A 14,316-nucleotide genomic window follows, 5' to 3' on the forward strand; every position below is an offset into this window, starting at 1 on the left:
GCACCCAGCACCAGGCAGCCTGGCACACCAGGGCCTCAGTCGGTGCTGGTTCGGAGGAGGAGGCTGTCCAGTCAGCATAACTAGGACCCACCCCATGGATGAAAAAGCAATCCTGCTCTGGTGGCCAGGGGTGGACAACCCCAGCCACCCCACGGCCAAGAGAACACCTCGCCGCCAGCCGTACCCCGCCCCAGGCCTGGGCGGCCCACTTTCGTGGGGCTGAAGGTGCCATCGCCTGTATCATGTGCAAACAGGACTCAGATGCACGAATTTAATGGCAGGATGACAGCTGCTTCCAAAGGCAGAGGCCCCGCCCCTCCATCAACGCGGCTCCCAGCAACTGACCTGCCTTCTCCCTCCTTCCTTCCCTCTCCTTCCTCCTTCCTCACGCCTCCCACTCACTCCTCTCTCCTCCTCCTCCCTCCCTCCACACTCCTCCTATCTTTCTCTGTTTTAACTATGGTGAAGAATAACATAAAACGTGCCATTTCGATCATTTTTTCACGTTCAGGAGCGTTCAGTACATTCACTGTACAACCACCACCACCATCCACCTCCAGAACTTTCTTATTCCCCAACGGAAGCTCTGGACCCAGTCACCGCAGACTCCACACGCCCCTCCTGCTCCTCAGCAAGGAGGAACTGCCTGGGGCCACGCTAGTGACAGGAGTCCGAGTTTAGTTGTTCCTTAGCATCAAGTGTGACCCCTGGAAACAGTCGCGTAGTTCCTCGGGGTAGGTGGCCCCCGGACGAACACCTTTACTGAACACGACGCTCAGGCTGTGCCCCTGCCCATACCCAGAGGCGCCCGTACTCTGAGACTGCCGTCTGTGCACACGCTACGCGTCCGTATATACGCACTCGGTGTCATAAAGACAACCGCGTGACGATGACGACGGCAGAACTGTCGGCCCCTGCTCTCTGCCAGGCGCGTCACGCGAACGGCTCAGCTGATCCTCGTGATGACCCGAGACGCTGACGCCCTCTTCTGCATTTTACACAGAAGGGCATGGAGATGCGCAGCCACACACAGCACGTGGCGGCGACAAGACGCATGGCCGCCTCGTAGGACCCACACACATTCGCTAACCAGAGGCCGACGTGCTCTGTAGCAGCTTGTTTGCCTGTTTTGCTATAACGACAGGAAGTTTTCTTTTGTTAATTTCCAGGTTTTGCATTAATACATTCTCACTGTACGTTTCGAATACGGACGATGCTGGAAGCCCGCGCAGACCACCTGCTCGCCTCCGTCCCCTTCTCGGGAGTGACCTGACCATTTCGAACCTATGCACCTAAATAAACGCATAGGCACGCGAAAGAAATACACGGTGTCATCGAACACACGGCGTCGAACGCACGGATTTGGAGCCTGCTGTCTCCTCCCTGCGTGTCTTCGAGAACTTTCCCTGTCACTGTATACGAAGTGGCCGTCAAGCCCCGAAAGAGATGGTTTTGCATTAATACATTCTCACTGTACGTGTCATGTACTACAATGTAATGTTAACAAACCACTGAAGTCGCCTGTATTTCCCGACTTGGTGTCCACACCGTGAAGCCCATTTCATCGTCGTCACGCTGTTGACAGCTTCACAGCAAGCACTGCGGCACGTCCGTTTACGCAGCCCTACGGGGTGACACATAAGTGGGTTTCTCTTCCCTCTTTTTTTTTTTTTCTTCGCCTTTACAATTAGACATCCTGCTGATCTCTCTTTGGAATAGTAAGAAGTAAATTTGTTGGTGGGTCAAGGAGGTACACTGCGTCATTACACACCACACACCACACACACACTGGCTTCCTTTGAAAAAAGCCCGAACCGTACACTCCCTCCAGTGGTCAGCGCCCAAAGTAAGTAGCAGGCTACGAAGGACAGTCCCACTGCCCTGCACCCTGCCTCTCCCCCGCCCCGTGTTACCACCGACCGAGCTCCAGAGGGGCAAGGACAGAGCGGCTGACAGATGAGAGGCGCACCTTCCTTTCGCAGCCCAATCTGTACTTCTGAGCAGAGCGCTACTACCTGTGAGCCACCTGCAAGGTTCCCTAGAGCGGGTGGCCAGGCCGGCACAACAGGCTAGTCTGTGCGGCCATCTCTGCACCCGCAGTGACACTGGAGGCAGCATGAGAAGACGGACCTTGCCTTGTACCCAGTCCCTCCCACGCAGTCCATCATTCCACGGTGAATGATCGACTGCGCTGACAGAGGCTGAGGGTCATGGGGCTGGGGTTCGCAGTGACTCATCACAAAGCGCTCGGATCCTGCGCAAAGCCTCCAGGCTGAATTTATTAAATGTCTACCACGGGTACTGCATGAGGTTTTGGGAACTCAGAATGAAGACACTGTCGTCACTTCCACGGAGGATGCGGGTGGAAGGAGAGGCAAGTAGAGAGATGGGGGTTGAGAATGGCCTTGGCAGAGCGACTCCCAAGGACCAGTCCCCAGAGCCTCCGTCTGCCAGCACGGACCCTGAGCACTGGTGACGGCTGGCCGGACTCTCCCTCCCCCCAGGGACAGGCCCTGTGTCTATCTTGTCCACCAGTGGTCAGTCAGCGGCACAGCACCTGTCACACGAGTGGAGGTTTCATAAGCCTGGCTGGTTGCCGGCGTGGGTGGAAGGCGGGACTATGGCAAGGCATTGGCACACAGGTTTTGCCAGGACAAAAACTTTACTTCTAACATTTTCTATACTATTTTGATTGATTATAATTGTGCAGTTGGACCTTAGCCAAAGCTCACCAGAATTAATAGTAAAATAGAGAAACCTGAAGGTTCACAAGTTAACCAGGCAGCAACCCTCAGGCTGGCGCCCCCACCCTAGGGAGCAGCAGAGCGTGCTGGCATGTGGGCTGGCCTTGGCCGCAAACGTGCCTCTCGGGCCCCCCTTGGCTGCTCACTGTTTGACTTGAGGCAATTTTTAAACACTGAGTAACTTTAAAACCTTCCTGTGAAGCTACAGCAGGGATGCAGAAGTACAGTCGAGTACAGATATCCGATTTTAATCGCCATCAGCCTTTCTCTGCTGCCAGATGACAAAGCCTTAGTCATCCCTACTTTCATAAAAGCAAGCTCCTGGTACGCTGTGGCTGACGGCATAAGAGCCCAACTGCCACCACTCAGACGGGAAGCCCGGAAATCGTGCATGCTTCACCCCAGCTCAGAGAGTGTATCCTAACCGCAGATGCGCACAGGTTTTTGTCCCATGGGAAGTCAAAAACACCCAACGAGCCCTTCAAGGAGGCTCAGAGCACATAAGACATATTCGAAGATCTCAGAAGACCTTCCGAGAACAAAGCTGTTTAAACCACCTGTGCCCCCAATTTTTTGTTCGGAAACATGTTTTTCAGTAAGCACATATGGAAAGGATCTCACGTAACTGTCAGGTGCCATCTCTTTGGAGACATGTCTTTTGGGGACACTTAGAACAGGTGGGTCAAGGGGTTTACGCTATTTTTAATATGTACAATAAACCGCCTTCTAAAAAGTCTGGACTAATGTATACTGGTCACACTGAGTGGATCCAACTGTTCGGTGTCATAAATAAGGGAGCTGAATGCCCATTCTTTCTCTCACAAAGGCTGTGACCAGGGAAAAAGTATTGCAGCACAGAGTCCTTCATAAGACGCCAGGACCACCGGGGCCATCCCCGTGCTTCACAAACTACTCTGGAGAATTTGTTTCTGAGCACGTCGAAGTGGCTGGTGCCGGACTTACTCTCCGGCCTCGATGTGACCACCGAGGGAAGTGAACCCTGAGGAAGCTGCATGTTTGCTCTGCCTGGGAGCCGCTTCCACACCACAAAACGGGGGAAGGGGTAGTAGAGCATGGCAGTTTTGTCACGCTCAGGAGAATGGGGGGCCAAGTTTGGGGCTGCAGAAGAGGCAGGAATTTGTGCGGCAGGGTACCGAGAAGACAGCAGAAGCCAGACTCCCTCTCTGTAACACAATGATGTTCAACAACAATAAAATTCACTGTACATGTGAATAAGCAGGAAAAAGTGACAGGTAATCTAAGGTAAAGCCTGTCAATGAAACACACCCTGAAATGACCCATGTGTTGTCATTAGCAGACGAGGGCTACTGTAATAAATATGCACTATAAATATATGCAAGGCCATCAAGAAAAAGATGGAAACAATGAGTGAACAGATGAGAAATATCAGCAAAAAACTTAACCATCAAAAGGAACCAAATGCAAATTTTCTATAATGAAAAGTACAACGCCTACATGAAAAACACTTTTACTGGATGGTTACCACAGACAATCAGATACTATAAAAAAGGGGTGGATAAAGGGATCTTAAAGACAAATCAATAAAGATTATCCAAACTGAAAAAAGGAGGGAAAGATTTTTTTAGAAAACCACCGCTTAACGGCCTGATGACAAAATTAAACGGTCTAGCGTATACATAATTGCAGTCCCAGAAGAAGAAGTGCAAATGGGGCAGAAAAAAACATTGGAAGAAATTCTAGCCAGTATTTCATCCAAATTTCATGGAAGATATCAACATTCAAATTCGGAAACTCAATGACCTCCAAGAAGGAAAAACACAAAGAAAACCACACCTGCGCACATCACAGTCAAACTGCTGAAAAGCAAAATTAAAACAGAAGATGTTCAGAGGAAAAAAGACAAATTACATATAAAGGAAGCACAATGAGAAAATGAGCTGACATTTCCTCATAATCCATGAGGATTAACAGATGATGTAATGTCATCTTCTTGGTGCTGGGGCGGCGGGGGTGTGGGGGGGGCTGTCTACTTAGAATTCTATATCCACCAAGAATAAGAAGGAAATACACACATTTACATATTTAAAGAAGGTGCTGGAAGAGTTCATCACTGGCAGGACTGCACAAGAAAGGCTGAGGGGGACAATGCCAGGCGAAAACACTGATCAAAGGGAAGAAATAATGAGAACGAGGTAGGTTAATATGTGAGTAAACCATTTTCTTTTAATTTCTTACACACGCTCGCTCGCTCTCACACACACGAGTCCAAAGTATAAGCAAGGAAAAGGTATCTGCCAAACAGTAAGCGTAAGAACGCTCATGAGCCTGTGTTAACAATCGGAGGGAGACGACTTTTAGACGAGACGAATTACCAAATATAGGGAGGGACTTTTCCTAGTGAGAACAGTGTCGATTTATTACGGAAGACACAATTATACATTCCTAATACCAAATGACAGAGCTTTGAAATACACTAAATAAAATCAGATCGTACTAAAAGGAGAAACAGACAAATCCATATCGCACTTGGACAAAAAAATTAGAGAGTATATAAAAGACTGAAATAATGACATCAACTCCTTCCAGCATCGACGGCTTCCCCCATCCAAAGGCTCCAGAACGCACATGCTTTTCAAGTGTGTGAGGGATGTTTAATAAGATAAATCATATGCTCAGCCATAAAATAAGTCCCGATAAGTTTCGAAAGGTTGAAACCCTATAGAGTATGTTCTCTAAGCATAAAGAAATTAAATTAGCGATCGATGAAAATAGAGTATCTTTCAAAAAAATCTCCAGAGTTAAGAACTGAATAATATACTCTTTAAAAACCACGGATTAAAGGAGAACTCACAAAGAAAATGAGAAAATATTTTAAACTAAATGAAAACTAAAATGTATCAAAATTGGTGGGCTATAGCTAAAATCAGGCTTACAGGGAATATTTACGGCATTAAAAAATGGATTGGAAAAGAAGAAAGGTTTGAAATGATGATCTAAACTCAAAGTGAGTATAAGGAAGAAAATAATATAAAGATCAAGAGAAGAAAAACGGGCAAAAATCAATAAGCAAAAGAGAAAAATCAACAAAATGAAACATTGTTTCTGCGAAAAGATGAATATAATTGACAATCCCCTAGCAAAACTGATTGAGGGAAAAAAGGAAAACACAGATTTAAAATACCGGGAAACAGGGTCTTTCACCGCAGGTGCTAAGGACACTGAATGAATACTACGAACAACTTTATGCCCAATAAATTCAACCGATTAGGTGAAATGGTCAGACTCCCTAAAAGACACAAACTACCAAAAGTGATACAAAAAGAAATGGAAAAATCTGAATAGCCTGATATCTGATGAAGACATTATATTGTAGGAAGCACTTTCTACTTAGAAAACGCCAGGCCCAAATGGTTTCAGTGACAAATCGAGACATTTAAGGAAGACAGCATAGCAATGTCACACCTCCCTGTTTGGTGCACAGAGGAGGGGACATGTTCCAGCTTCCTTTACAACGACTCCCTGTCCCTGATACAAAACCGAACAAGAGACTGCGGAGCAAAGTCCCTTAGGAGCATGGACCCAAAAAGCCACAACGAAAGACGAAGATTAAACCCAGCGATGTGTAAAATATAGTATAGTATACCATGGCTCGCAATATGTATAACGTAATACATCACGACTCTCAGAAACTTGAGCCAATTTGACCCCCTCCCCAAATGAAACAACGTAATTCACCACATTGATAGGAGGGAGGAAAAGAAGAAAAAACGCACGATCACCTCCACGTCTGCAGAAAACGCATGTGGCAGATTCAACGCCCTAGGACGAGGCTAATTCTCAGTAAGCATTCTCATGCTGACTCGTAAACACTTACTTAGGAAGAGAACTCCCTGTGCCCAAGAAGGGGTCCCTATGAAAATCCCACAACAAATACGGTATTTTACAGACGAAAGAATAAATGCTTGCCTCCAAGGTCAGGAACAGGTAAGGATGTCTGCTTTTACTGGGTATACTCAACATCGCCGACAATGGATTTCTTAGCCAACGCAACAAAGTAAGTCAAAGAAATGAAATGCATTAAAAATTGGAACGAAAAAAGTAAAACCATCTTTACTCAAAAATAATTTTTAAAAATTTATCATCTGTATTGAGATATCATTCACATGCTAAAAATCCTCACCCATTTATAGTGTACAATCTGATGGTTTTTAGTACATTCAGAGTTTTGCAGCCATCCTCACCATCTAAGTTTAGAGCATCTTTATCACCCCAAAAAGTAAACCCGTACTTATGGGCAATTCCTCCCCACCCCTTCTGGAAAATGAAATTTTAAAACACGATTTACAATAACAACATAAATTAGTTAAGAATAAATAAAATGAAAGACTTCTACATAGAAAATCATGAATAACTCCTGAGAGAAATTAAAGGAGACTTAAATAGAAAATGTACCATGTATATGGACTGGAAGATTCAATAGTGTCAACTTTCTCCAAATTTATCTATAGATTCAAAGAAATCACAATAAAAAATTCTCATGGAGCTTTTTTTTTTTTACGCCTACAGCACCTGATCTGCTCAGGTGGTCTCCCATCCAAGTACTAACCAGGCCTGACCCAGCTTAGCTTCAGAGATCAGACAGTATCGGGTGTGTTCAGGGTAGCATGGCCGTAGACTCAAGGAGCTTTGTGGCAGTTAATGAAAATTAATTGACTTTTACCCACCAAAGGTGCCAAGGTCAGTCAACGGGGAAAGAAAAGTTTTCTCAACAGACCCTCACCTCACACCATACACAAAAATTAATTCAAGATGGACTGCAGACCTAAATCTACAAGCCCAAACTACGACTCTTATTAAAAAAAATATATATATATATATCAAATAGTGTCTTTGTAATCTTCAGGTAGGCAAATGTTTCTTAGACCACACCATGTAATAACCATTTTCAAAATTTCATAGCAGGACTTCAACAAAATTATAAAATTTTGACATTAAGGACACCGTTAAGAAAGCGAAATGGCTACACTCGGACTGTACGAAAATATTCCCAATATAGACTGGCACCTGGACCGTATCGAAACCTCCTATAAATCAGTAACAAAAAGACACATACCCTCCAAAACTGGGAAAAGGCTTCTATAGACACTTTTCCAGAAATAAAATATTATGACATTATATGCGAATATAATGATGGATATAAGTACACGAAAGGTGTCCGACTCAGCAGGACATGAACATTGAAACCACAGCGAGAAACCATTACACGCCCACCAAAATAGCAAAAAACAAAAAGACTGACCACGCCAAGTGCTGGCAAGGAGGCAGAGCCACGGGAAGTCTCCCGTGCCGCTGACGGCAGCGCACGGCCACGCTGGAAGACCAGCTGGCCGTTTCTCACACAGCCGAACCCACTCCTGCCCTTTGGTCCAGCAATTTCTCTCCTAGTTATTTATTTAAGAGAAGTGAACATGTTACGTCCACAAAAAAAGACTTTAAGAATGTTCACAGCGGCTTCATTCATCATAGCAAAGCCCTGACAGCCCTAAGCATCTCACAAGAGAATGAATAAATAAATCATGAAATACCCATATTATAAAATATTCCTCGGCAATAAAAACAAGCAGCTATTAACACACATTATGATCCAGGTCAATATCAAAATCACCGTGCCAAGTCACAGCAGCAGGATGAAGGGAGAGGGTTTCGTAGGCTGCACAAATCCGTTTACGTGGGCAGGGGATGAATCGGCGGCGACACGGCCCAGAGCGCTGACCTTAGGGGGCTGGGGTCAACTGCACGAGGGCATGAGGCAACATTCCGGGGGGATGGGCACATATGTGCATTTTGTCACAACGCGCTGAATCGCACTTACGTGTATTTCATTGCGTCTTGATAAAAAAAAAGTTTTTCAAAAAATAATAAAGACAACAAACTTGCTCAAAAAAAAAAAATCAGAAGGATCCGCTGAGAATCAGAGGTGGACTAGTTTAAAATCTTGCGTCCGTATGCAAAGATCACGCACAGAAATCAGGACCAATAAAGGAGGAAGCAATACCTGTTAACTCTCCTTGGGCATTTCTCTGGCTTGATGTCCAATTCATAGTGATAGATGTCGATTTTTGGAATGTCCATTTCAAAGAAGTTGGCCTGTAACTTGATTGTTCTCCCGGAGGTCCCGAAGTCGGGTCTAGGCGGAGGCTTGAAGGCATATCCTTGGATGGGGGGTGGTGGCGGTGCAGGAGGCGCGAGCACTGGAACAGAAAGGTCACTGTCACACGGGGAAATCACTGGCTTTTCTGAGGCAGGGCAGAGCCCGGGCCCGGGACTGAAGCACTGCGGGGTGGGGGGTGGGACCCTCCAGCGCCCACGCAGTCCCTCCCGCCTCCCAGGACCCCCCGCCCTCAGAGACCCTCCAGGGCTTCCAGTCCCTCTTCTCCCCTGTTCACATGGTCCCAAAGAAAACCTGGAACTCACGCCCTCCCCCCACCAGGCAGACCTGGTCGCAGAGACCCTCCAACTGCCGCGCTCACGGAGGCCCGCCCTCACCACCTGCTCCGCAGCATGTGCTCCTGGGTCTTGGTGTCACGTGACATCATGCCAAGTCCTCCCTTTTCAAACCACCCCCTCCCTGGCCCTCTCCCTGCTCCGCCCAAATCCTCCCAAAGTTGCTCTCTCCCCTCCAGCCCTCTTCCTTCTCTCCGAGGGCGCCCCGCATCCACTCCTGCGCCCACGGTCGGCCTCCACCACGAGGCCCTGCCCACCCGGTCCCGAGACGCCCCCCGCGGCCTTCACAGTCTTGCCTGCTTGTCTCTCAGACACTATTTCCTACCCACCCCTCTCTGCCTCCGCGTGGGTCCCCACTTCATCCTGCGCAGGTCATTACAGAAGCCTCCCGGGGGGTGGCCTCGGCTTCCAGGCACCCCCTCATCCATTCTCCGCACTACGGGCTGGGGTGTCTGAGTTCACCTGTCCCAACACCTCATGGCCCCCAGCATCCGGCTCTGACGTTTAGGCACGCGCAAGTGTCCGCAACCGACCAGCCTCATCTCCGTGGCTCCGAGGCCGGCCTGCCCAGGACGCAGCCTTCGCACTCAGACCCCCGCCCCTGTCTGCTCTGCCCAAGGGTCCTGGCGGCTTCGCTGGCTCCTTCCTACTCACGCCTCCGGCTCACTTTATCCACGCTCCACGCAGACGTGCTCCCCTGTGCCATCGTCACGACTGGCTATCTGTCTCCCCAGTGGGACACTGGGCAGCTGGAGGATTGAGATCGCTGTCTGCCCAGGGTCTGGGAGCACGGATGATGCAGAGTAAGAGCCCAGAAACATCTGAGCAGGCCCCTCCGTTTAGATTTGGGGAAAGTAAAGTTCAGACGGGTAAGGGTAGGGACCGCCCGAGTCACTCAGAGAGCATCCTCTACAATGGGCCACCCAAGTCACAGAGAAAGATGTCTGGACATCAGGAATCAATGAAGCCAAGCCCTCCTGACACCAGTGTTCACGCACCTGCCCACCGCCTTGTCCAGCCACCCTCTGGCCCTGCATGCGAGCCTGTCAGCCCCGCCAGCCCAAGGTGAGCATAGCCCCCCCGCCCAGCACCCGCCTCAACACGTGAACCCACCCCACCCCAGTGCCCCACCACCCCCACCCCAGCACCTGCCCAACAAGAACTCACACCCCACCTGCGCCCCGTCCCAGGACCCCCCTCACCCCTGCATGAGCTCTGCCCCCCGACCTGCACGTGAAGCCCTCTCTCTTCCAGAGGATTCTGACATTTGTCCTGCAGTCCACATGGGCATTCAAACTCCCACAATCTCTCTGATGCCTGAAAACCACGACTCGACACCCCCTTCTCTGCAACAGACCCATTGTCACACTGCCACAAAGGCGGCGCCTCAACACGAAGCCAGTTCTTTACGGAGGGCGCGTTCTACCGACAACGTGGTCGCCGTCCTTGCCACGGACATTTCTGTGCCCTTTGCACACGGGAGATTGGGAAGATGGGGCCGTGTGAATTATCAGCAAAGGGGACACAAGGACAAGGCCACGTGTAATTAAAGGGACCCAAATCATCGACATGATGTCCCTCCCTCATCACCATCCAAATTATTAATTTAATCAAGGAGTGCCTTCCCCCCCCCATAAACAGAAAAAAATTTCATGCCAATTAAAATTTTCAGTAACTCTGTTAGTACAATGAAAACTGGGACTTTAGTTGGGGGGGGGACAAATATTTTTCCAATAACAGAATACTTCAATCTTCATTCACATGTGTTTCAAAAAAAATTTCTCATTAATAAGAAAAAATTCCAAGGACTTCAATCCTGACATTCACCGGAAACAGAAGTCCACTAAAAATAACGCTAGCTGTTCTCGCTGTATTCCTGACCTGGAAAAACTGAGTCCTTGAATTCTTTTTTGTCTTCTCTCAATGAGAAAACGAACGTGCTTTAAAAGTTACTAACTTCACTGAGTTAGACATCTGGACGCCTTCGGGCCTCTCTCCACTAAGCCACAAGGACTTCACAGATGACAAACGTACTGACTTCCACGACACTCCGTCCCCTCGGAGGCACATTGGTGTGCCCCTTACGTGCTCGGTAGGGTGCCGGGGACCAAGGACACGAGAATAAACGGTGTTCTCAAGCAGCCAAGTCACGTCTCCGGAGATTGTCTGAGGGCAAGTCGTCAGTCACATGGCGCGTTGGGTGCATTTACTTCTCTAAACGCAACGGGTCCCATGTGACCCCTCACACTCCTGGTCCTGACCACGCCGAGAGTGGACACCGCTGCCCGGCTGGGCCCGGCTTGCTCCCCGCGGACTGAGCAGCCTCTCCGTGCTTAGCACCGAGGGCCCACTGACTCCTGGTCTCTGTTCTCAGGGGGACACCTCCTGCCCAGCAGGAGGGCGGCATCTCATGAATGCAGAAACACGATTCAACCACAAGAAGTTGCATCTGTGTCCCAGGAAATGTCCGTGGCAGAGCCACAGAAATCCGGCCCCCATGGCCAGATTCAGGGACGGACTCCACACCGACAGGATCCCCGTTACAAAGGGCTTCCACGCGCTTCTAAATCCACAGCCACAGAGCAAAGCTGTCGCTTTGGAAAAGTGAAGCCGTCCACGGCTCAGACAGAGTGACGTCGAGTGGAGAGGCCCAGCTTCTTCCCGCCCTGTCACCTGCCATCTGTCCCCAGGCAGATGCTGATGGTCTCACCTTACTTAAATCCGACCGGCTGGCACGGATTGGGCCGCGGGCCCCATTTCTCAGGTTGAGCCTGTTCTTCCTATGACCCCAGCACCAATTACTTCTAGGGGAGCTGCCATGAGAAACAAGGAAAGCCGTCCACCAGTGTCCCTAACCTGTACTGACGAAAGCAACGTGAAAACTGCGGTGGCAACATATTCACAAACTACGCAATTTCACGAGGTATCTCTTCCTCGCTTCCAGCTTTTAATAATGAAGACACTGACTTGTGAGGAAGCACGTGGATACGAAGTCACGAGTTAAAGCTGGACCTGTCTTCCCAAGCAGAGGGGACGGGGAGAGGACCCACAAGCTTCAGGCCATGGGAAAGGACACTCCTGCTGAAGGAGACGCAGGCTGCTGAGGCTTTGTCCTCTGGGAGATCCTGGGTCTGCTGCATAATTCACGGGGAGCCCCGAGTGTGAAGTGCCAGAACGAGGAGGAGGAGCCGCGAACACACTGGAGAGCACCGAGCACAGCACGGGCGCCCAGAATCCCCCACGTGTATGGCACAGGCGCGGCCGGCGGGGAACCACTCCGAGCCCAGCCTCGCCCGAAGCCCAGCTCTCCACCTGTTAACTCGCTTCCCGTCACTGGTCCTGCAGGAGGAGCTGAGCGGCTGTGACAGCAGATACGCAGTGGACAGACGTCAGAGGGGAGAGAGGACGGGAGGCCTGAAGCCTGGTGGAGCCCACTGGCAGGGTGCCCGGCGGGCGCTGGTCCCCTGGCCGACCGCCCTGCCCACGGGCTCCCTGTGGCGCCCTCCACCTCTGCTGACCAAACGAAAGCCTGAGTGGCAATAGCTGCAGAGGTGGTGGCTTGTGGGACGACTTGACCGAGATGCCCCCAGGCCGGCGCGAGATGAACCAGCGGCCACGGCTCTCGGGCTGCGGGCTCAGCAGGGACCTCGCCCCAGATGCCCACCCTGCACCAGGGGCTGCACCCAGCCAGGCTCCCCGCCCCCAGGGTCCTCCCACGCCTTCCCCATCCATCAAGGGGAAGTGCAGGTTCTTCCTTCTGGCAAGGACGCCCGACGCCCTGGCCTGTGTCCCCTCCCCGGCCAGGCCAGCGGGCACGGCCACTTTTCCCCCTGTGGCAACGAAGTCCTCGGTTTTGTTCTGAATGGGTTTCTCGCTGCTTCTGTAAATGCCAGTCCTGCCTCCACAGTGGGAGCGAAACCCTTAGGAATGGCAGGACGAGCCCTTTCTCACCCAGGCCCCCTGGACGGTGATGGCTGAAAGGGACCTGAGCCGTGCTGGGGGGAGGTGACTCGTCCACGGCAGCGGCCAGCCCGGCCCCTCAGCACTAGTGATGGGTCTGGCTTCCCGACTAGAGTGAGTTCTGAGGACCGGGCTCCCGGGCCGGAGAGGCTAGCACGGTGTCTGCCAATCCCTCCACTCGTGTGCTTAGAAATTCCATTTTTAGAACCACGTCTCAATCAGTGAAAGGGAAACACGGTGAATGAGTAATCAGCTTCCTGTGTGAGTCACAGGCCATAGCAACCAGGAAGTCACGGTGTTCTCAGCGGACGCCCTGGGAGGCGAGCTTGTTATTACTGGTCCTCACGTGGCTGGGCTGTCACCAGCTTTTCACAGGAGGGTCACGGAGCAGGGCTGTGTGACACCTGCCCCCACGCGCCATCTCTTGGCCGCGCCCTCACAGAGGGACACTGTCGTCCCGGCATCCCTGAGTAAGGGAAGGAGACGAGGGCAGAGCTGGCCCACAGGACAAGGAACCGAGGTGACTAGAAAAGTGAGGGTGTGCCGGAGGGTCTCAGACGGGTGGGGCTGCAGCCGCTCAGCGCCCGCCCGCACACTCCTGCAGGGCGGCCCACTGCCAGCGGCAACCCTGCTGACAATGCTCCCCAGGGAGTTCTGATTACGTCCAACTTATTTCAGGGTGGCGGGGCAAAACAGACTCGGCTGCTTCGTGGAGACAGGAAGGGAGGGAGGGCAGGGCAGGCTGTGGCTGCCAGGTGCTGGGGACTCCCCCAGCCGGGCCACCTAGGGACTTCTGAAAGGTGGCCCAGGGGCACCAAGAGCCTATGAGGGCCACAGCCCATCGGGGAAGCTGGCACCTGACAGGCGGGTCCGGCCTTAAGCGCAGCCCAGTCTCAGACTCGCCAGGAGTGACGCTCTGACCCTGCAGTGAAGTCCGTGGCTCAGGACACAGACACACGGCTTGAAACCACACACCAGCTGTCTTGTTTCCCGCCTGGCCGGGAGGCCCAGCCCACAGCAGGGGCAGCGCTCGGAGGGCTGGGAAGGTAGCCTGGCCCCTTCCAGACACCTCTCGTGCACACCATCTCGTCACCGTCACCGACGTCCCATCACTGATGTCCCGGAG

At 51.1% G+C, this 14,316-nt stretch overlaps 1 protein-coding gene and 1 pseudogene across 2 annotated transcripts in view; both read right to left on the bottom strand.

The window, feature by feature from the left end:
- The window catches only part of AGO2 (argonaute RISC catalytic component 2), an 88,038-nt gene that overhangs the window by 43,943 nt on the left and 29,779 nt on the right, over window positions 1-14,316 (bottom strand). For both annotated transcript variants that reach the window (XR_005649308.1, XM_039845910.1), the window contains exon 2: window positions 8,782-8,977. Coding sequence is in view for 1 of the 2 variants with exons in the window: in XM_039845910.1 (XP_039701844.1) it covers window positions 8,782-8,977 (196 nt within the window). In the remaining variant the exon portion in view is untranslated. The remainder of the gene's footprint in view (window positions 1-8,781; window positions 8,978-14,316) is intronic.
- On the bottom strand, window positions 7,284-7,402 carry LOC120588892 (uncharacterized; annotated as a pseudogene).

This window comes from Pteropus medius, unplaced genomic scaffold, assembly GCF_902729225.1.
Source record: "Pteropus medius unplaced genomic scaffold, Ma_sr-lr_union100, whole genome shotgun sequence".
In the NCBI taxonomy this organism is placed as follows: Eukaryota; Metazoa; Chordata; class Mammalia; order Chiroptera; family Pteropodidae; genus Pteropus; species Pteropus medius.